This window comes from Sminthopsis crassicaudata, chromosome 5, assembly GCF_048593235.1.
Source record: "Sminthopsis crassicaudata isolate SCR6 chromosome 5, ASM4859323v1, whole genome shotgun sequence".
Classification (NCBI taxonomy): domain Eukaryota; kingdom Metazoa; phylum Chordata; class Mammalia; order Dasyuromorphia; family Dasyuridae; genus Sminthopsis; species Sminthopsis crassicaudata.
In genome coordinates this window covers 12,622,366-12,645,350 of record NC_133621.1, presented here as the reverse complement: position 1 = coordinate 12,645,350, position 22,985 = coordinate 12,622,366, and the positions used below count along the sequence as shown (strand labels likewise).

Sequence of the window (22,985 nt, the reverse complement as noted above, 5' to 3'; positions counted from 1 at the left end):
CACCCTCTCCTGTTTCAGCTGGTGCTGGCCCTGTGTTAATGAGACCCAGTGTGCATGTTCCTTGGCTGGCTCAGCCGGCTAGCTTGGCCCCCCAAAAAGGCAGGCTCTCAGTGCCAGTCCCCAGCTGTTAACTGAGGGAAGCCATTTTGAACATATGCTCTTGTTCACCAGGTTACACATTTTGTAAAAGGGGTCTGGGCTTAGCGAGATCTCTGCTCTCTACGCAAAGAACAAATCAAACCACCTGTTGCTGACTCCTGGAATGGTCCAAGCAGAATTTGAATTTGAGATGATACCAGGCAGCCTAGCCCAAAGGGCAGCTGAGAAAGATCAAGGCTAGAAATAGAGAGAGAGGAGTCATTTTCATGGGAGTGATAATGTTAGGAGATTGAATGGAGCTCCTTGAGAGGAAAAATAGGGTTAGGGAACTTGGTTGGGTAAATATTTTTATCCTTGTTCTCTCCCCAAAGAGTAGGAGAATTGGTTCCCCATTACCTTTCCCCCATGATTGAACCTGATGCTTCCAAGCAGAAACCCCTTATGGATAATTTTTTTCATTATTTTTTTTCAATTAACAAAATAGTTTTCTTCCTTCCATCTCCCTTTCTCTTTCTTTCCCTAAGAAAAGGAAAAGAAAAAGCCTTTGTAATCCATATGCAAAGTCAAGCAAAACATGTATGGCCAAACATGTATGGTCTATACATTGAGTCCATCAACTCTCTGACACTAGAGAACATGAACTCATTTCTGACTTTGATTTATGATACGTTTTCTCAGGTTTCTCCAAAAAAAGATAATGCCCCTAGTCCAACTGCGCAAGGCATGTAGGGAGAATTCCCACTGGTGTGGTGGACCAGCAAATGTTAATATCTCGCCTAGACAGCTTGTGGGTTGAATATGTTGTGGATGGGGTTATAGGATTTTGTATGAGGAGCACTCCCAGGGACCCCAGGAGCAGCTGTAGCAACAGCAAGTGCTTAGAAAATGGCTGTCCTCCAGCTTGTCCGTTTCCCCTAAATACATCCTCCTGGGGACTTTTTGAAAGCAACTGGCAGGTGTGGCCACTACTTTACTAACCTCCCAAGGTCTTTATTTATTAAGCATAGATAGCTACACACAGAAGTGGAAGTATACCCAGAATGCTGCTCTCTTTCCTAGGATCTGCTGTGGCTTAATGTGATTCCAGGGGGGGGAATGGGGTGGGTTACAGATGGGTGGTGACCAGTTTATGTCCCTGTTTGAAGATGACACTCTGCAGAGAGAGTGTTTGTCCTTTGGATGTTTCCATGTCCCAATGGCCTTTAAAAAAAGGACCTCAGCAACAAGAAGGGGACGGGCTGTGGGAAACAAGACCCACAGTTGAGTCATGATCTTTCCCCCATCCCCTCGACTCCCCCAACTCTTCCCAGGTTTTAGCAGAGTGCAGAGTTGTTCCCTCCCCGTGCTGGTGTGACAAGCGCAGCAGCTGGCTGGCGGCTGTTTGGCCAGTTGGTAGTTCTCACCATTAGATTACCACCAAATCATCCGTGGCATTTACAGAGCAAGGCATGGAGAGAGGCCTGGAAAGTGCCTGTTGGATCCTGCAAATTTTTATGATTTGAAAGCAGGCTGGTATGGGACTTGGGGACAGGAGAGAAGGGATCTTAAATCCTTCCAGTTTTTGTTTTCAAGACTGGGGAAATGTCATGGAAGTTCCAGATTTTTGTCATTTTTTTAAAGGGGGAATTAAACTACAGAGTTTTTAAGATTGAGGTGCTGATTGACTCTAAACAAAGCCATAAAAGAAGTGAACATCTGTCTTCTTCCTCAACTCTCTTAAAATTCTTTTGACTTAGACCTGCCTCATTCTTCTTCCACCGAGGCTGGGGTTAAGTGACTTGCCCAGGGTCACACAGCTAGGAAGTGTTAAGTGTCTGAGATCAGATTTGAACTCGGGTCCTCCTAAATTCAAGGCTGGTGCTCTATCCACTGTGCCACCTAGCTACCCCCCCCCATCCTTCTTTGAGTCCGAACCTGTTGACATTGTTAGTTGTCTTCCTTAATTTCTCTGGTTATTTTGTTATTCCATTTCCACCTTTCACTTTTCTGCAGGATTTGCCCAAGGTTACATAGTAGGCAGTGCTAGAACAGAGTGAAATTGTATCCAGACATCTTATTTGTTTCTTTCCAGCACCGAGTAACTTCCTTAGAGGGACACACTGTGGCTGCTGGTTTGGGGATTTGCAAGTGTGAAAAGTGCTTTTTACCTTTAGGATTGCCTTTTAAATTTGGTTGGCATTTGGCTTCACATGCATTAGGCTTTTAGAAGAAAAGACTGCAGATGTTGGACCTCCGAGTCCCCCCATTAGGCTCTGTTTGTCTGAGGGAGAATCTGCCTCCCAGGTCAGAGGAGACTCTTTGCAAAATACATGCTACTACTTGGGGCTGGGGATTGCAAGAGGGGTGGGAAAGAGAGGAGGGGCGGGAGGCTTGGCCAGGTGCAAGCAAGTATTGTGTGGGCCTTCCCTACCAAATCCTAAAGCCCTTTTCTCTAGCTAGGAAACCCCCCCCCCCCCCAACAGATTTTGCCTAGAGAAACCTGGCATCTAGGCTGCTGTTTGCAAATCCAGGGGAAAAAACCATATTGTGACAGTTTTCTTGCTTCTTCCCTCCCCACCCCCTATCTGGAAACCTGTTGGAAGCTAGGGTTTAGTTTTTAGTTTTTTGTTTTTGGAAGGGAGGGTAGAGAGAGAAACACATTGAGCAATTTTCTCCCTTAAGTCTTGACATATCACAAGCCATCTTTTTAGGAGAATATCAAACTCACCTGGGCATCAAGTTAATTTCCTCCTAAATGATTAGCCTTAGCCTGAGATGCACAGGGTGTCTGGGGGAGACTTCTCTGGAAGAAAGGCTTCCAAACCCCCTCTCACTGAAATTCATGGTCTCGTGGCTTTGAAAAGAATCCAGATCCCTCTGTATCTCACTTGTGGCACCAGATATTGCTGATACAATACAAGGCTGCCTTACCCTCGACCAGCACGGAGCCTGGAGGACAGATCCCAAAGGGTAACTCTCCTCCTGGCTCCTCCAGTTTCCAGCAATTTAATAAAAGCACTGCTATGGAAGATGGCCCAAGCTCGCCCTGTAACCATGTATCTTATTAGCCTGCCCTGATAAGGCCATGTGTATGTACATAGGGATAAGGACTAGATTTATTTAATATTTTCACTGCAAATCGACAATTTCCCCACAAGTCTCAGAAAATTGTTTGGCGCATTCAGGTTGACTGACCAGCCCAGGGACACAACAATGTGTGTCAGAGGCAGGATCTAAACTTGATTCTGAAGACTGGCTCTCTAGCCATCTCACACTTCACAGATCATTTTATACACACGTAGATACATATATATGGATGGATTAGTAGAAAGGGCTCTGGCTCCCCTTCTCCCACCCCACCTTTCCCCCAAATACTAGTTGCCAGATGGCAAGAGCAAGCTGCCAGCAGCCTAATTTTCATCTCTTTCCCAACTGGTTTGAATAGGGGACCCTCCATCCCCCCCAGGCAGATCTGCCAGTGGATATTGAAGCATTCCCTGGCTGGTCTCCAGGCCAACCAGATCTCCTTTTCTGAGGGCTTGCAGGGCTATTCTCAGTGGGGAGGGGCCCTGCTTTTGCAGTGTCAGTGCAATCCTTGGGCTCCACACCCAGATCATAAGACTTTTTGGAAATCTAGAATGGCTCCTCCTGGAAAGGATCGGGGGACCCCTTGTAATTGAAATCTGGGTTTAGGCATGGGGAGGATTTCCTTGGATTCCTGGTGTGGTGTAGTGAGTTAGAGACCTGTTGGTATCTGAGTTCTTAAACGGTGAAACTCAAATTATATTCACTTTTGGCCCCTTGGGGGGGGGGAGTTTTCTAACCGTTAGGGCAAGGTGTGGGCTTAAGGTTTTTTTTTTTTTTTTTTAACCTTTTAAGTAAAAAAAGTTGCAGCCTTTTAAAAATATGTAATGAAATGCTTGCTTCTCTTTATGCTTGCTTGTAATAAGAATAAAGCATTATTCTCTTAGGGTCCAAAAATATAAGATGGCAAGTTTATGGAGAAGAGTTTACTATTTTACTAAATATATCTAGGAACATTTTGTGTATATTCAAGAGGACATAGTTTCTTGAGCCAAGTATCATGATTTTGGTGCCCATATTTACTGGAGGAAATGGTTATCTAAACTCATCATATGTTTGTTTGCTTTTTTTTTTTTTTTAAACTGTAATTAAAGTACTCTTTCCCCATATGGATGTAAGTAGATACTTTAAGGAACACCAACCAACACACAAATCAGGGCAGAATTCTTGGGGTAATTTACTTAAGAACTAGATGCAATGTGCTCCCATTCCCAGAACTTCCAGATTTAGTTGGATTTAGTTTATGTATTTAAATAGACTATCTTTGATTTCCTCCTTCCCGTTCAATAAAGTCTTTTTCCCCCCTTTCTAGAGGCATTCTTAGGGCAACAGGCTAAGCATTTATAAAATGATGTTCTGCTAAAGTCCTCTCCAAAGACTGTTCACCATTTTACTTTCAAGAGAGTTTTTCCCCCTAAGGTTTTTTGTCACTCTAGTAGAAATTAAACCTGATTTTTGTCAATTAAAAAAATTGGTATTTTTTGTTTTTACATCAACTGAATTTCCTTCTGTGCCCCTTCCTTCCCAATGATGTATATACTATATAACTGAAGAAATTTTATTTTGATTTTTAATTTTAATAGTATTATTATTTTCCCAAATGTACGTAGAGATAGATTTCAATAGTCATTTTTGTTCCAAATTTTTCTCCCTTACCTTCCCCCTCTCTAAGACAGCAAATAATCTGATATAGGTTAAATATGTGCAATGAAAAAAAAATTAAGTAAAATGGAAACATGGAAGGGGGAAGGAAATCAACTATATATATATATATATATATTTATATATTTTATATTTTTAAAATCTGAAAACATATGCAATGTTCCCCACCTCTGGAGGCTTAGTGAATTAACTGCCAATTTCACTTTGGGGATATTTAAAACACACACACACACACACACACACACACACACACACACACACAAACTTTACATGTCTTTCTCCTCACTCCCCTTTTTAAAAAAATCAGGGGTTGGGGAGAGACAAGTTTAGTGTTACTGTTATCAAGTTTCAACTGAGATCTGGGTGGTGATATTAACAGAGACTTGAAGCTCTAAAAAGAGCTTGACAGGAGCCTCTCCCTGGCTATCTGACATCAATTATCTGGCATTACTTTGTGTGGCCAGTCATGTCTAAAGAGGATGTAATCATTTATCATTCCTATTTTGTGGCTGCCCTTGCCCAGAGGCTTCTGGACTCCTGAATAAGATTTAATAAAATCAAGTTTCCAACTTAACAAGGCAGTATGCCCAGACAAATAGCATGAGTCCAGAGCCAAAACTAAGGGGAGTGGGGAGGAGAGAGAGACTCACTAAATCAGTTGACTCTTTTCTTACCATTTAGATATTGAAGTTTGTCTTTGGGAGACAACTTCATTGGAGCTGGTAAAGAAAGAGAATCATGAATAGTTAGCTCTTTTCTCTTTGCTCGTTCAAACTAGCTTTTTGAATCACTAGAGACAAGATATCTTAGTTCTTTGGAGTTTCCAGTATCTCATCTGGAAATGGGATTAGTGACTGATTCTTCTTCTTCTTTTTAAACAAAATAATTTATTTGGAGGGATAATTGGTGGCTAACCACTGGTGGATGCTTTCTTGGAATTTTTTTCTGTTGGCCAGGAAAATTGGAAAATATGCCAGTTGGGAAAGGGAGCCTGGAGGTTGAGGGGGTAAGAGTAGTTATTTGAACTTCTGCTGAAAGCCGTGTGGCTTTCTGGAATTTAGTTTTTTAAAATGATTGTTATTGAGTTATTTGCTTAGGAATTTGCTGTGCCTATAAATGGGGAAAAGTTTAGGGTAGGAAGTTTAATATTTAGGGTTTATAAGGGGGTAGATTTTGTAAACTTTTTAAAAATTTATTTTTGATAAAGCTGCATCTTTGGGGGTGAAGAATTGCACCAGCCAGTTGTCTTGGGGTAAAAAGAAATTGATCCCCACTCTGCTCTTGATAGTAGTGTACTTTATATCTGGGTCTCCTTGGGGAGTGCATTTTTAAAGGCAGTATAAAAAAATCTTGGAGGTGTTTTCTAAGACTCACTCTGAGATGTTATTTGAGTTGGGGGAGCTGGTGGAGAAATCTGACCCTGCAAGGAGGCAAGGAAAAGAAAGACAAATCTTCCTCATCTCCTGAACCCTGAGAGCAGCTAGTTAGCCATGTGTGCAGGAAGGGCTGGGGTCATTGTCTTGGGTAATAAGTATGAGGGCCTGCCAGAAGTCTCTCCCTCTCCCACTCTGCCTCCCAAGCCCTGGAGCCAGAAATTATGTTTACTGACCTGGGCCTTTGTATGCAAATACTGGGGCACGTTTCATTTCCACTTTGTCTTTTTCCTGGTTAAGATGGATCTGTATTGTGTAATCATTGGTTCTCTCCCAGAGATTAGAAAGCTGCTAACATCCTGGCTAAAATCATTAAGGAGGGAGAGGGAATTCTTCCCCATTTTATTTATTGGGATTGGATGGAGAAGAAGGGGATTTATACAATGGTCTTGGGGTGGGGAGCAGATTTGCCCTGGAGCCTGCCCTCCCCTCCTTTCTCCTTCCTTTTGCAAAGTGCCATAGGCCCCATCTCTGGATGTAGAAGCCATCCTGAGCCCCTGGGGTGATTCATCCCAGTTGGGGGCAGCTCTAGGATTGGCTCGAGCTGGGTGGACCAAAGACAAAAGTAACAAGGAAATGGATGTCGATATTTCAGGGGAAAGATAACCACTTCTCTGCCTGTTAGTCACCCTTGGCTACCAGGTGAAGTTCTCCATTTTGTGCTGCAGGCAGGGTGACATTTTAGATGTTTGCACAGCCTTCCATGTTAGTATGTAGGCGAGGTCTGGCTTTTAGAAAAGTCTCTATGGCCTGAGAAAGGGCGGGCCTTCTGGCTACAGTGTTCCTGGTGTCTTCAGCCTGTAGGTCCTCCTGATCTGGATCATGTATTCTTTCTCTCTGTAATTAACTTTTTTTTTTTTTTTTTTAATCTGGGAGAAGGGAGCCCTAAGCAAGAAGAGAGACCCAAACCAGTGCTTTCCAGCTGGTCACAGTGGGGGAGAGGGCGCTTCTCTTGGCCTTTTCATTTCTCTCCTTTCAGCACAAAGAAGCTAATATATTTCCAGGTAGTCCAAGATTCTCTGGTGGGGGAGACCTCCGATCTGATAGGTAGATGGAGCTTCAAGAAAACCCTATTTTCTGGTGCTTTTATAGGTTGATTTTTCCTTTCATCCCCAATCAGTGATATCCTTGCTCATTTTGAAGGTTGGTTCCAACGAGAAAGGAGTTGTTTCTGGTGTCCCCAGAGTAGTGGGATTACCAAGTCTGTCTTTCTTCTCCCATTGTGGACATGGACTGCCCATTGGTTGGGAGGATGAAAGGAAAACCAAAAGTAAATACAGGTTTCTAGGGCTTGATACACCACCAGCAGCTCTTTGCAAGTTGGGTCCCCAGGGACATGGCTGCCAACCTGACATACATAGAGTTTATATGATGTCATCAGACTTCAGCTGGACTTGGTTACAGCAGGAGAGAGGATTTTCAGTAGGCCCTTGTAGGTGGTGATCCTTGCCACCTCCATTTCTGCAGCCTCTCTTCTTGCTGTTTGGGACTGGCTAAATTCTGTTTCCCCACTTAGATTTGCTTTTCCCAAAGGGTGTCAGGCTCTCAAACTTCCCATCCCAATCAGAATTCCCAGTCCAGTCCACCTCTGATCAAAGTGTGATTGGATCTAAAGGGGAGTGGCAAGAGGGCATTCTCTGGGCTCCAGAGGCTATCTCCCCTTCTGGATTTAAAAAAAAAAAGTTTGTTTACCCAAATTCCTAAATGATGGGGGGAAAGGAGGGGGTATCTTTTTTACGGTAGACTTCCCTAATTCTGATTTTCCATTTGCCTTCTCCTCCCTGGGAGTGGTGAGCCATCTTTCCGATCCAGCTTCTCCATTTATTTATTTTTTAAACATTCTCTTCCCAATTCCTAGTCTCTTCTCTGTCCCTCCCCCACCCCAGCTATGCTGAGCAGCAATTGAATGTCTCTAGTTATTAGACCCCAGTTTACACAAGTTTTTAGGAACTTTTCTCCCCCCACACCCATGTAATTTGGAGTTCAGCCATATCCTTGTCAAGGAAGGGTTACAGATTATCCAGAGCTGGAGAATGCTGTAGGGCAAAGGGGAAGAAGAAGGGAAGGGATCAGCTATGCACATTTGGAGGCTAAAGGATGAAGGAGGCACCGAGGACCACTCTTGGCACTGGTGCCATCTGGAGAAAGGCAGTACAGGCTGGAACTAGCTTGGTGATAGACATCCTAAAATTATCTCACTAGCAAAACTGTGCTCTTTTTGTTGGCTTTGGAAGAGGGGCCCCCCGGGGGAGGAGAGCAGGGTTGAGGATTGGCTCTCAGCTGCCACCTCTTTCCCACTTAGAGCTGGATGCCTAAAAAACATCCCTGATCCTTGACTCACAGCCACACCATTGTATGGAAAAGGTCTAGGATTTGGGCTCTGTGGGAGTCTCTGGATTATTTCCTACTTTAGAAAATAGAGATGAAAGAACTGCCCACTGAGATCCCTTCCAGCTAACATTCCTTGATTCTGAGATCCTGTGCATATCTCCAGCCCCTTAGAGACATTTAGGGTTAGCCTGGAAGAGACATTGTCTATCACAAAGGAAGATGTATGATCATAGGATTCTCTAGGCTTCCATCTAATGGGCATTTTCACCCAGGACAATATGTGACACTGAAAGAGACCTTTGGAGTCTGTTGTGTCCAACTCCCTCCTTTTACAGATGAGGAAGCTAAAAGCCAGAGAAGTTAGGGGAAGGTCCTGTACCTTTGCTGGAGCTTCTGGTGTGGGTGTGAGGAGGCCAAGGATCAGTTCCAGTAGGAGACACAAGTGTGAAATGGGATTTTTTTCAAGAATGCAGAAAATAATTTATTGACTAGGGGTGTGGAGAGAGCAGTCACGGGCAGAGGCCAGATTCATGTGATACAGATAATAAGCAAATTAGTGGAAAGATTCCTGTTCTCCAGGAATCTTCTAGCCCTTCATCCACTAGATAACCTTGAATAAATAACTTGAGTTTCTTCTTTACCTCAGTTTCTTCATCTGTAGTAGGAAGAGTAGATGACCTTCACAGTTCCTTCCAAATTTTCAGTTTCTGTGACCTTAATTTACTTTTCTCTGTAGAAATTAATGCCTTTTAATAATTTTATAAAAAACAGTCTCTGATGGTCACAGGGAATAAGTTATTCTAGCAGTTTGAGGGAACTGGGGTAACATGGAACATGAAATCTGGCACTGTGTCCTACGGCAGATCCTATCCAGACAAATCCCAAAGCTTCCTAGAAGAGCCCTTCTGTACTCCATCTCTGGCTTCAAAGGAGAAGTTGTACAATTTCCTGTGCCCATTTCATTTAAGGACTGTAATTCTTAATTGCTGTTGAAGGACTACAAGTCTTTCATCCACAGGACAGTTGGGAAATGACGGCATTCATTATCCCTTGGTTTATAAAATGTGCAATGAATATAAATAAAACAGAGCCTCTGAATGGATCTTTCCCCCTCCTTCACACTGTGCATTTCTGCTTCTTGAGATTTTTACAACTCGGGTTCCATTTTAAAAAAAACTAGATTAGTGAAACAAGTTGTGGAGTGTCAGTTTGGTAAAATTAAGATGATCTATGGAAGCTTTTAGTAGGAGAATTAGGAAAGACTTTACTTCTGTTAGTGGCATTTGGCAACAACAATTGTAGCTGATTTTAGATTATTTATTTTCTGCAAGTCTATCAGAGAAGACAATTCTTAATGAATGAACCAATTGCTTTCAGGAAACATTAAAGATTCTGTGTTTCCCCTGTGTGCTTCCCCCCCCCCCCTTAACAAAATAAAGAACTCTAAAATGAATTAATTTAAGTGGAATAGGCCCCTTTTGTTGTTTAAAAAAAAAAAGGCACAAAATAAGAGATCAGACAAAAACCTGATGAATAATCTGGTTTCTTCCCATCAAAGTTGGTGATTTCAAGCATTAACATGATAGGATTTTTGATGGACATTTCCTGCTGTTCTAATAAAGGGCAGTGAAGAGTGACCTTTGGTTGTTGTTTATTGTTTTTTTTGTTTGTCTTTGTAGGAAAGAGCACATCAATCTTTAAAGCATGAAATAAATGCTAGTATTGTTGCATTTATATTTTTAAAATTTAGATTGTTTTTGTTTTTCCTATCCAAACTTTCTTCTTAAATATAATTTTACTGCATAAAGAACTGTATTGAGCTTTTTAATGGGCTTTGCTTTGTAGGGAGATTCATTCTCTCCATTTTGAGTTGAGCCCCTCTAGGGCTGCCTGTTTGTCGGGGCTGGTCTGCCTCCGGGCTGTCTCCACGATCAGTTTTGCTGGCCTATTACAGTGCAGACCACATGTGTGGTCAGGCTACAAAGACAGGGAGAGTTAGGTAAACAATACCAGACTCAGTAAGTTGCTGCTCTAGATTTTTTTTTTTTTTGTCAAAGTCCGAAGCAAACTCTGTTATTTAATACTTTTAACAGTAGTTGCGATCTCAGATAAAACATGAAAGTGTAATGAACCCTACAAGTCATTTTGCCTTTGCTCCCAGTTATTGCTGTCCAGGTGTTCTCAGCCTCCACCCCATCCCCCAAGGAAATTGACCATGTGGAAATTGACAAATAGTTTCTTTTCTATAAATCGATAACTTGATAAAATTTAGCTTTTCTTTGAAAAATTCAGAATACTGAGTTCATACTGGTTACCAAGAGTCTTAAAAAAGGGACTATTAAATAAACAATGAGGAGATACCATAGAAGATAAATGTCCTTAGAAGAAACTTTGAATTTTTATAAGTGTTTGCCTTGGAATGGCAGCTGAAGAACCAGGGGACAGAACAGAATACATCATTAGATCCTTTTTCACATGAATCTAGTTGCTGTTGACCTTTTATATTTGCCCTGTTGTCACTAGGTATAGTTTTCTTGGTTCTGCTTAGTTCACTTAGCATCAATTCACACAAGTCTCTTCATGTTTCTTTAGACTCATTATATTCCTTTCCTATGGCACAGAAATATTCCATTATAGTTACATATCACAACATGTTTATCTATTCCTTACTGCTTTCTCCTGCATTCACGTATTTGATGTGTCTTGAAGTCAGAAGATTTTATCATAGAAATGTACCTCTATCTTGTTAGTAGAAGCCTAAGGATAAAAATAAACTTAGCAGTAGGGTAACCATCTACTCATAGAAGCATTGAAGTTCCTATCCTTATATTAAATTACTCAGGAAAATAAAAAGAAGTTTAGAGAGATAGGTAAATATTTTCTCCATGGCTAGTTGTCTATCTTATAATAGTTTCTGTCTAAAAAAAAAGAAAATGACTGTTTTTAAAAATTTAAATTTTAGAAACACATCAAATATTAACGAGAGCTAAACAATTTTATACAAGAGGGTTGTATTTTTTCCCCTTTCCTTAATTGTAGGGAAGAGAAAAAATGTTTATGAAAATTTAAAAATCAAAATACATTTTATAAAAATTCATAAAAGAAGGGAGAAAAAATCTTATATACTAGAAGTTGATAGAAGGGGCCTGTATTCTCATCAGGGTCTGCTCCAGATTCTAAATTCAGAACCTTTGTTCAGGTATTCAAGTTTATAGGTAGAAGATTGGAGTCTTAGAGCTGTGGATGTCAAATTCTGAGACTCACAGTCTTAGAGACTCTCTAGAAGGCAACTACAGCCCTCTCTTTTATTTATTGTAACCATGTATTGAATGCAAAAGAGAAGAGTAACCTTTAGGGAGAATTTTTCACCTTTATCTCTAGTACCCTTCTTATATCTTAACCCAGGGTCCTTTGGTGTCTCTATTTGTTATCTTAGTTAAATCTTCTCTGGGATTTAGTCTCTTAATTTATAGCTGTCCCTGGGTTCAAAAAGGAAGATTTTTTTCCTCTTAAAGAGGAACTTGTTTTTTTCTTTTTAAATAAAAAGATAGCATTGAATTTAGCTTCTTCAAGCTCCTGTTTCACATAACTTTATGTCAGGAGAAAATGTTTACATGTATCTGTGTGAAAACGTGGCCTCCTTTTTTCTCACCCCTAGAAACAAGGCAGCTGGACTTCCATAAAGCTGCCACACTGTGGTTGCTCCTAGATTAGCCAGCATGAAATGGATTTGAAGTCAGAGATCCAGGGATGTACGAGACACAGAGAAACATGTATTCTCTCATGGTGTCCTTCCTATAATTCTTTAGATCAAAGACCCAAATTAATCTTTTGGCTCTTGGCCAGCATAATTTGCTTGCAATTAAAAACATATTCCTAGCTTTTCTAACAATTCAAAGAAGCACCCAGTGGTTAACCAATCTCTATTGTTGTCTTTTCTTCTTCCTAGGTGCTGGACAGTGTTTTGGCTCAGTATGGGTCAGTGGAGAATTGTGAACAAGGTATGTGTCTCTTGAACTCATTTGATTTCAAATTGCTCAAAGAAAGGCAGTAGGAAGAAAATTTAATTTGGTTATTCTTGTGTATTTTTCTTATTCTCTAGTAAACACTGATACTGAGACTGCTGTGGTCAATGTAACCTACAGCTGCAAGGAGCAGGCGAGACTGTAAGTATTCTGTACTTTTCATTTTTCACTTGGTTTACTAATTTCGATAAAATTATTTTGCTCTAGTTACACCATTAATATCTGGGGGTGGGCAATGGAGGAGAAGGAAGGGAGGGAGATGGGTGCCAAGGATGACGATGTTGAATGACATGGAGGCTGCCCTCTGCCAATGCCCAGCTTTTTCCTGAAAGCTCACGGGTGCAGACATCAGTTCACATCGATCACATTGTCTTTAACTGTGAAAAATGTGACTAGATCAATCCTTGAGATTTCAGAGATGCTGGGCCATAGACTTACACTGTGGGCCAAATTATAGCCAACTGAACCTATGAGGAGCTCCTCTGTCTCTCTAACTGGTATCATTAGGACAATAGTGTTACATGTATCTTATTTGTGTTTATATATATATATATAATGGATATGTAAGTGTATATATATGGATATTGTATACATATATGTATGTATATTTTACAAAATGTATGATTTATTCTTTGTTAAATGCTACCAGAACTTTTGACTTTAATAATGATAAATACTGATTGGAAGTCTGTCATTTTATTGAGTTTCTCTTAGTTTAAGAAATGGTTGCATGTATTTTTGGCAGGTGGATTTGTTCTATGAATTAAAATGTCTTTGCCCCCAAATTCCATAGATAAACTCCATTTTTTAATTTACCCTCATCCCCTCCACTTCAGTCAGGCAGACCTCTAAATTATAGTTATATAGGTCTAAGATCCAATTGATCCATTGACAGATGGATTTATTATTGTTGATGTGAGATCCTCTGGGAAATGAGGTGGTTCCAGTTCTAAATTTATGATTGTGGTCAAACCTAGAAAACTACTCTTGAGGCTCACCTCAGAGATGTGCTGGGTTTTCTGGAATTAATGTAATCATATCCAGGAAAACAGGCACTCATGCGGTCCAGTTGACACAAAACAAAGATCAGCAAGTTGTGGTTGTGATACAAGTGACAGCTCCCTTGACAGACTTGAACTAGAGATTGAGGCTTGACCTACCAGGAAGGCTAGGATCCCACCCTCCAATGCCTCCATGGCCTTTAGATTAGAACAGTCTTACTGATGTAGGCGCAGGTCACTAGAAAGGGAGGCCCTGTCCTGCTGCCTAGAAAGACAAGACTTGGCCAACCTTCCAGCTCTAAAGAGCCGGCGCAACAAAAAAAGCAAAATAACAGAGAAAGAGGCAATGGAGCCAGATGGACTTTGTTGTCCCTTTTCATCAGCTATCAGAGCACGAAGGCTAAATTTGGAGAATAAATGCCAATGTTGACGACCTTTTTGACTTTGAAGACACTTATCTTGCTTCTTTGAACTTCAGTTTCTTCATTGAATAAAAAAAAAAGTTACTCCTCAGGTCTCTTCTACCTCTAAATCTGATTTTCAAAATGGAGTAAATTGTTCCTGCCCCATCCCCTTTGGGATCTTCAGGGAAAATCTCTCTAGTAAATAGGAAGGGGAAAGGCATAACAGAGACAGGAAGAAGGTAGACTCTGAAAGTCTTTTTCATTTTAGAGCTACTGTCAGGAAAAGCAAGAACAGGTCACTACAAAATATTCTTTGCTCCTTTAGAATTCAGGTCAAGTTTTCCTCCTGCAGAGTGAGGCCTCTTCTCCCAGATTACCTGGTATAGTTTATATTTCTCCTAATAGATTCTAAGCTTTTTTGAGGTCTTTTTACATCTTCAATGTCTTGTGAGGCTCCTTTCCTGTGAAGGGAAGGGATTTAACTAGCTTATCTGCCTTTTAAAGGCACTCTCAGCTCAAAATCCGTAATCCCGTGACTGGGAAGCCATGTTATAAAAAGAAAAGAGTCAAATATTTTTCCATACTTAAGAGGTGATGACTCATATCATAGGATCAGGAGGCCTTCTTCTGACATTGCCTTAGAGAGGTCCCCATTGACTAGAAAAGGAGACAAGAAAAATCCTTCTTTTCCATAAAGGAGGCTGGGGATAACCCTCCAATATTTGCTTTTATGTTCCTGTACTACAGGATTTGAAGACCCACTAACCAAATATCTAGGAGGAAAGACAATGTCCCATATCTCTTAGGTCAGGACAAATGGTGCACCCCTAATTTCCATCTCTGGGGGTGATAGGCCACCCAGATGGGGAGCCGTTGATTGATGGCAGCCCATTTCAGGAATTTCCTGCCTGATATTACTATCAATGACTCAGAGCATGTGCATCTGGCTGACCAGTGTTATGGAAGTGAGCAGCTGTCTCTAGACTCTGTGCAAACGAGGAGATGACTCTCTGTGATGTCCTCCATATTAACTAGAGTTTTTACTAATCTCTTAGATAAGGAATTGATAGAGTCCTCTTGACTTATGTAAATGATGCTGAAATGCAAAATAATTTTTTATAATTTCAAGAAAAGATTCTGATAAAATAAGATGAAATCCACTAGGGACCAGTTTAGCAGATTCCTGAGAATTGAAAAGGAAAACAAAAAAGAGGCAGTAAGAGCCCACAAAGGACTGAGGATGGAGGGGACAGAGGAGGAGACAGCAGCTTCCAGCCTGCTTCTGATTTTTAGTGCTCAAATGAGACATTGTCTTTGAATTCTTTGCTTGTTTTTTACTAATGTAAAAATGGAGGACATGTCAAACTCTATAAATGCCTGGACGACAGCAGCTTCTTGAAGAGAAAGGTGTCATTGTCCTTTCTAGCATGTGGTTAGGTTCCAGCTCATTATGTATTGGGTTGGTGACTCATAGTATATAACATGGAAGGATCTTAAATTGTCATTCTGCCCTCTCCATTTCAAATTTTCCCAAGATGTATACAAAAAATCCTCAAGCACTCTAGATAGAAGTTTGGTCATTTCACTCAAGTCATCCAACTTTTCACTCTCTATACTTAATCATTTCATGTTGGTGCCCATTTTCCTTACTGAAAGGACTTTACTAGATGAGTTCTTAGATCCCTTTCTGCTCAGAAAGGTGCTTAAAAAAATTCCACCTTTTAGCAGAACTTAAAAAAGAGCAAAATAGGTAACTTTCCTTTTAACTTGTGGAGTAAAAGCATCCAAGAGCAGGGAATTGGGGGCATTGCAAATTGGATAATCTCCCAAGTGGATAACCACCCTTGCTAATGGACAGTTGGCTGGAATACCTACCTCACAGGGTTGTTGTGGGGATCAAGTGAGGTGCTAAATGTGAAGGATGTTTTCAGGATCTGCTGTGTTGACCAATGAAAGTCTAACCCCGGCTGTCATATTATTTGATATATTTGTCAATGATCTGATTAACATGATTGTGCTTAGAAAAGTCACATGATTTTCCTAAAGAGCTGACTACTAACATTCCTTGGGCCTAGCAGCAAATCTTGCTAAACCACTTAACAGAACACTAAGTAACCTAACGGAACATTAGGCTTGCGGCTTGAGTTTCGGCCATTTTCTTCACATTCAGAAATTCAGCCTCAGTCTATGACTCTGGTGTGCTGCAAACTTAGCTCGTCAGCTAAAGCTGGCCACGTGCATGCTCCCCTTTGGGCCACCATGGAACTATGGAGCTTATACTGATTGCTGATGCTTGCTTGCTCAGATCCCTCCCCTAATTTAGAGGCTTCTTCTAACCTCAGTGAATTATGGGGATTTTCAGGGGGTACTTGGGAGGGGAGAGAGAAACAATGTTCTATCCCTGGAATTTATTGTTCCTGGTACTGGAATAATCATTTACACCAGATCAGTATGCTTTTAGAATTGAGGTCAAATATAATTCTGCAGTATGAACAGATTTTTCTTTCCCTACCCCCAAAAGAAAAAAAAATCTTTTAAAAGCAGGCACACAATAATGTTTAAAAATTATCCGTAAAATTTAACAAGTTGAGACTGAATTTTCTTGGCATTCAATGCCTTGCTCAGATCGGTCACTCCACAGGTTCTAGGTGATGTGTGAATAACTGTTTGCTCACCTAGATCAGAAGGAGATGTCATAGAGATGAAGCTTTTTCAGGCTCAGGTTGGAAAAATGGCTGCTGTTGTCCCTTTTCAGCTTTGGGATCCTGTGATTTTGTGATAAATATGCTTTCTCCTTCAACTAGCCTGACGGAAGGCCTGCTTTACCCACGAAAGTTGATCTGAGCCATATTTATCTTTATGTGTGTGTATGTGTGTTTGCATGTCTATACACGCACACACACACGCACACATATATGTAATTTTGGAAATACTCATCATGCTTGGAGTGGACTCGCCCTCAGGACCACGGCTGGTGAAGCAAATAGTCCCAACTTCAGAGTTGGGTAGGGCAGGGTGAGGTAGAAGCCCCCTGACCTTTGCTCTCTTTGGTGGAGCCAAAGCTGTAGCCTCCATCTGTAAGCCCACAGCCTCCTCGAGGAACACCTTCCTCTGCTCTTTCTCTTCAGGTCTCTCTTTCAAAGAGAGCTTAAAGTGACTTGGAGCTGATGGCTGGTCTGTCCAAAATGCCGTCCCCTTTCCCTTCTGATGGGACTTGGACAGCATTTAGTGACGGGTTAGTTTCTGGGCTCTCCTGTTTATTCACCTTAATCGAGGTGGGACATTTTCTCTGAGAGCCTCTGGTTGAGTGGGAAGGAGGACCAGCTGTTCCTGAAGGAGAAATTTAAGACCGTCCCACCCGTGGTGATGGAGGCAGAAGGAAGAGGCAGTGTTGGGGGTCCCGCTTTCGGGGCACGCATGTCCTCTCTGCTTGCTTTCCAAGACCTGGCTTTCTGAGATGCATGTTTCTGGTGCCTGCCCGACGTGGGCTAACATGCTGGTGACACTTCTTTCTTCCCCACCCCCCTCCCTTTAACTTTTTATTCCAAGTGACATATTTAGCAGTCTAGGATTAGTAAGTCCAGCACCTCCCTCAGCCACAATCTGCTTTGCTCCTGGAGAACACCCTTCTTACCTCTGATCTACTTTGCCCCGTTGGGCCTTCTGGTATAATTCCAAGGCCCAGCCAGGCAAAGTGAATCAGCGGGAAGACCTGAACCCCTGGAACGCCTTCGGACCGTCATCAGGAAGACATCGGCGCCTTTGTTTAGAGTTGAATGGTACTTTGTTGGAGTTTTTGGTTGTGTTGGTCTAGTTCTGGAGAAAGAGGCAGCGTGAATAGGGACTAGACAGCTGGCTTGGAAGCTCTGGATTCGGACTCTGTCTCTGTCCTGTCCTGGCTTGGGGTCTTAGAGAAAGACCCTTCCTCTCCCAGCATTCCAGGCAGTAGCCACAAGATGGAATGTGCCGAGCAGGTGGTGATTTGCATTGGCAGAGGGCGTTTGCTCACCTGGGATTTCTCTATAACAGGGAAATCACAGGTCTGGTCCCTATCCGCTTTATTTTAATGGTGTAACGGAGGAAAATGTACCGTGGGATGTATCTGCATGAAAATTGCATGAAGTCTTGTTGGGATTCATTGTTGGGGCAGAGCTGATTGGGATTTTGTGTTGGCTGTTTTTTGTGATTACGTGTGTTGTGAGACATGAGTGATGCTTCAAGTGCTTCATTCTCCTTGCCTTTTGTCCCAACCTCCTCTTCTTGGAAATCATACAGAGATGGTTTCTTGGGACTCCTCACAGATGTCTAAGTCATACCAAAAAGGTGAAGTTTCTAGGGTAGCAGAAAAGTCATGGTAAGGGTAAGGAACAGAATACCTAATGGCTCCTCTCAGGACTAACATTAACCACTTGTTTCTGACTTAATTTCCTGACTTTTCCTCAACCGTTATTGACCCAGATGATAACTGGTGTTGAAATAAAGAAATTCTTGGGGAGATCTTTGACCTTGTAGGCTGAATTCTTCCCCTCGTGGATTGGCTTTGGGTTCCAGAATCATAACAAGAGTTGGGTAACCTTGAACACTCAATTTGAGAAGCAACAGAAATATAACAATGTCCACTTCATTAGCAAAGAAACAAATGATCTTAGTTGAAACCAAAGGTACCTCCAGGACAGTAACTAATCCTCCTTAATGAACATATTATTTTTACATCACAGATCACAAAGTTAATTGGATAGTTTGTTCTGCCCTGCTTATCCCGGATGCCAAAATTGCTCATTATTCTTCTGCTGGGTTCTCTCAGCCTAGGCCAGTTGCAATACAAAAGGTGCTAGCAACGCCTTCGTCACAGGGCCCAGGGATGGAAACTGTGTCTCCTCCCAAAATCACTTCAGAGAAGCTTATTGACAGGGTGCTCAATATTCCAGTCTCCGACTGATGACATCCTTTCACTAAAGATTAGAGGATTTGTCAGCTGCTTTGGTAGAGGAAATGAACCCCACTTTTGAATCACTTGGAATAAAGCATCTCTGTATGTTTCTCCTTAAGTATTCTCCTCTACCCCGTTTTGCTCTATTTAAATGAATAAAAATATAACCTCAAGCTTGGAGTTTGTCTCTTCTATAAAAGTTTGCAACAAAAAGACTTAAGTTTTTTGGTCCTTAGCCATGAAACTTAACTTATGGCTTGCTTTCTCTCCTTTCGTTCTCCCCTCCGCCCCCGTGTCCATTTGTTTGTGTGGCAGTGCCATCGAGAAGCTGAACGGCTTTCAGCTGGAGGGGTACACCCTGAAAGTTGCCTATATCCCGGATGAGCTGGCCGACCTGCCCGTGCCGCACTCTCCAGTCATGCCGACCCGCCGTGGTTACGGTCACAGGGGACCCCAGAGGCAGGGATCCCCCGGAGGAGCCGCGGGTCAGAACCACCAGAATGACATTCCTCTTCGCATGCTGGTCCCCACTCAGTTTGTTGGAGCCATCATTGGGAAGGAAGGCGCCACCATTCGCAACATCACCAAGCAGACCCAGTCTAAGTAAGTGGCCGGTGTGTCAGGGACGTCGCGAGCCTTCTTGTCTGTGTTCCATTGAATCTCATCGGGGGTGGGCGGGGGCGGAAGGAGTACCCCCAGCACTTTCTGTCTCTTTCTGAGTATGGTCTCTCAGTGGAGCCTCTGATCTGGGTCCCAAAGGGAACTGGAGAAGAGTTGACCTTCCCCTTGTAACTGAAACCAACACAAAAGTCTTATCTTGCCGACAAACCTCCTCCGTGATCTCTTGGACCCCAGCCTGTTGGTAAAGCAGCTACAAGATCCCAGCAGTCTAGAAGGCACTCCCACAGCATTTTCTTAGCTTCCCTCGGGGTTTTCGGGGTGACCAGGCTTGGTCTTTTCTGTCTTGTAGCACCTCTCAGGGGGTCAGTCTGCCACCTACATTTCGGCTTCATTCCTGGCCTCCAGCAGGCCTTAGAAATGGCTTTTTCAGGCTGGCCTGGCCTTTGCTGATAACCTGGACTTAATCCAGTGGCTCATATTTATCCAAAGAGGAAGCCAATGAGAACAACCTTTGTCCCCACGTTGCTAATTACAGATTGGAAGCTGGTGGACTATTAGAAATGTAAAATACTTAGGAATTGTGAAACGATGCAACTAAGGAAGAGGAGGAGCTGAAATGTGCTAGAGGCAGGAAAATCAAATCCTATATGATATATTTTAGCTTCCCTTTATATACTTTATATCACTCGATCAATTCATAGGAAGATACTATTTGGTATGTATGAGAGATGTAAAGTCCTGGGGAAGAGAGGAGTGGGGGAAATAATTTTGGGGACGTTCTGTGCCCTACCCCCAGCATATTTTCAAGGGAAACCCACCTAGGACTTGCTTAATAACTCTGGAAGATCAGGGTCAGGGGAGCGTTGTGCTGGCCAGCCGGAGGCCCTGGACCCAAAGGTGCCCAGGGGGCTAAGTGCTACTAGTCTTTAAAACATTCAAGTTCATGAAATCTTCTGTTATATTGAAAACTGAAAGTGAGCAGATGTTTCCACTGAGCTCGCCGGGCTCTTCATAGGCGTCTTTGCTACAAAAGGAAACCGTCCAGCGTCCAGCGTCCTCCCTCTCCCTTCCCTGCCGGCTCCCATACTTGTTGCTGACTGGATGCACCCAGCGGCCTTCTGGCCTATAAAGTGTAGTGGGAAAAGTAGCTGTCCTTGGTAGTGGAGCAGGCTTCCCTCTTCCACGGCTTTCTGGAGCAGGATGGCGCAATCTTTAGACAGTTTCCGCCGGTCCTCTTCATCACAGTGAGGTTCTGGGCACACACAATTAATGCCCCATTTTATGGACTTAAGTGAGGCTGGGCTGGCCAGTGTGAACCTGCCGCCCTCGTTCGGAGGAGGAGGAGGAGGAGGGGACAGATTTCCTTGGAGAGAAGTCATTGCAGAATGGGAGGGATGGGTGGAGTCAGAAGTTGGTGGAAAGGCTGCTAGGGAGAGGACCACCCCCCACCTTGAAATGTTTTTTTGCAGAAGGTGAGAATGCTTTGCCTGTGTGCAGACTCAAGTAGCACGGGATGCTGCTTACTGATGGCCAGAATGGAGTAGAAAGGAGGCCTGGTCTGGGAGGGGCGGGAGCCTGTAACCCAAGAGCTTAGCTAAGCCCTAACGCTTCTCTGGGGTCCCATGAGCCTCTTGACCCATTTGTTGTCTCTTCCTCTCCCCACTCCCCACCCCCATCCAGCTTTATTTTTCAGAGCACGCTGCATCTCTTAATTCACCACAGTCACTTTCTAGCTGGTTTCCCCTTCTTCACCCCGTGCCAAATTTGGGTATTTCTTGTCAGGTCATTCGTTGACTTGTCCAATGGGGCAGAGCTGTGGCCTCTGGTCCTCCATGTTTTTAATTCTTCAGTAGGAATTTCTTGGCTGTACATGCTACGGGGGGCAGGAAGCTGGGTGATAGAACCCAAGAGGAGATGGTGGGCTTGTTCCATCCAATGCTCCACTGATCCTTGCCAGTGGATTTAATTACCTCTGGCTACAGAAACTAATCATTATTTGATGGGCACGCTTTCTGAAGTGGCCTCAGAGGGCTGCCCTAATCATCAGAGGAACATTCTCTCCTCCCCCAAGCGATCTGATGTTTAATTGCTAATGGAGTAAAACGGATGGGGATAGATGGGAAAGGGACCCTTGGCATCTCTTCCCAGATGAGTATTTGGAAAAATGTGGCTTCAGAGAACAATGGAAGCAGTGGGAATAGGGATCCTACTGGACCCTATCCAGGGCTTCTTCCTTCCCAGCATGGTAGGCAAGATTCTCTCTCTCTCTGTGTAGCCCCACTTGGCCATCTTGTTCAATGAGAGAAAACCAGTGACAGAGCTGTGGTTTGCATTGGCTGCTGTGCTGTTGCCGAGACGACCTGGTGGCTTCTGGGTTTTTGGCGGGGAGGCAGGGGGCAGGTGTGGACTGCCTCTGAGGCGTCATTCCATTATTCCCAAAAGGGCATGGCCCGCACCACTGCTAGGATCCGAGCTGGCTTGGGAGAGCCTGCCCGAACGGGGCCAACCCCAGAGAAGAAGGGCAGATTAAGGCAGTTGGCTCCCCCAGTCGATGTAGTGTCTGTGGGGATAAAATGGAGCCATGGCTTGTCAGTTTTCCAGCTCCCGTTCCAATTGTGCTCAAGTGTGATGAGGTGGAAGAGAGTCTGTTTGCAAACGCAGCCACCTCTCCAGGGCCCGACCCAGTGCATGAGAAGGGAACGGTTTGCTCTGCCCTCGTCCCCTCACAGGGGAGACTTCTGAGCAAAAGCTCCAAGGGCAGCCGGGGAGCTTGGCTTGGCCGAGCTCTCCCCTCCCCCCTTTGGCTAAAGGGAGATCCAAATGGGGAAAAAGGAGGAAGCTGAGGGAGGCAGTGGGCCACAGCAGAAGGACCGGGTCTGGCGTCCTGGACCGGTGTCTCCGCTGCCCTTACTCACCGTGTGACGCCGGGCGAGCCGATTGCACTGGGTCTCAGTTCCCCATCTGGAAAAGGAGGTGGCTCGAGCAGAGTTCTGAGGTCTTGCCTGGCTCTGTTTGTGTGATCCAGGCCTTTAGAATCGGGAGACTTTTGCAGCCGGCGCCTTTGTCCTTCAGCCACTCCCCACCCCTTCCCTTGCCGTGCCCCTGTGAGGGCAGGGGCACCCTCCTTTCATGCCCCCCCCAGGCTTTTCAGGGACTGCTTGGATGGTAGCTGCTGCCTGTGCCTAACGCCCTAGAGAGCTGTTGTCTGTGGTGGTGGTGGTGGGAAGGACTCTCTCAGAGATGTGGCCAAGGTAAAGACGCGGGTGTGGCATGAGGGCTGGGGAACCCCGAAGGCCCAGCGGGGAGGGAGGGGCCTGTGCTCCTTAGGAGAAGTTTGAGAGCCCTTGTCTTGTGCCCAGGGACGCTCTTTGTGCCTTTGCTCCCGAGTGTTGCTCCTGAGTAGCGGTCCTTTCTGC

The 22,985-nt window shown here is 43.6% G+C and overlaps 1 protein-coding gene across 13 annotated transcripts in view; it reads left to right on the top strand.

Moving 5' to 3' along the window:
- IGF2BP3 (insulin like growth factor 2 mRNA binding protein 3) overlaps positions 1-22,985 on the top strand; it is a 99,814-nt gene that overhangs the window by 50,312 nt on the left and 26,517 nt on the right. For all 13 annotated transcript variants that reach the window (XM_074267757.1, XM_074267759.1, XM_074267758.1 and 10 more), the window contains 3 exons: positions 12,538-12,589; positions 12,691-12,754; positions 19,264-19,551. In XM_074267757.1, coding sequence (XP_074123858.1) covers positions 12,538-12,589; positions 12,691-12,754; positions 19,264-19,551 — 404 coding nt within the window. The remainder of the gene's footprint in view (positions 1-12,537; positions 12,590-12,690; positions 12,755-19,263; positions 19,552-22,985) is intronic.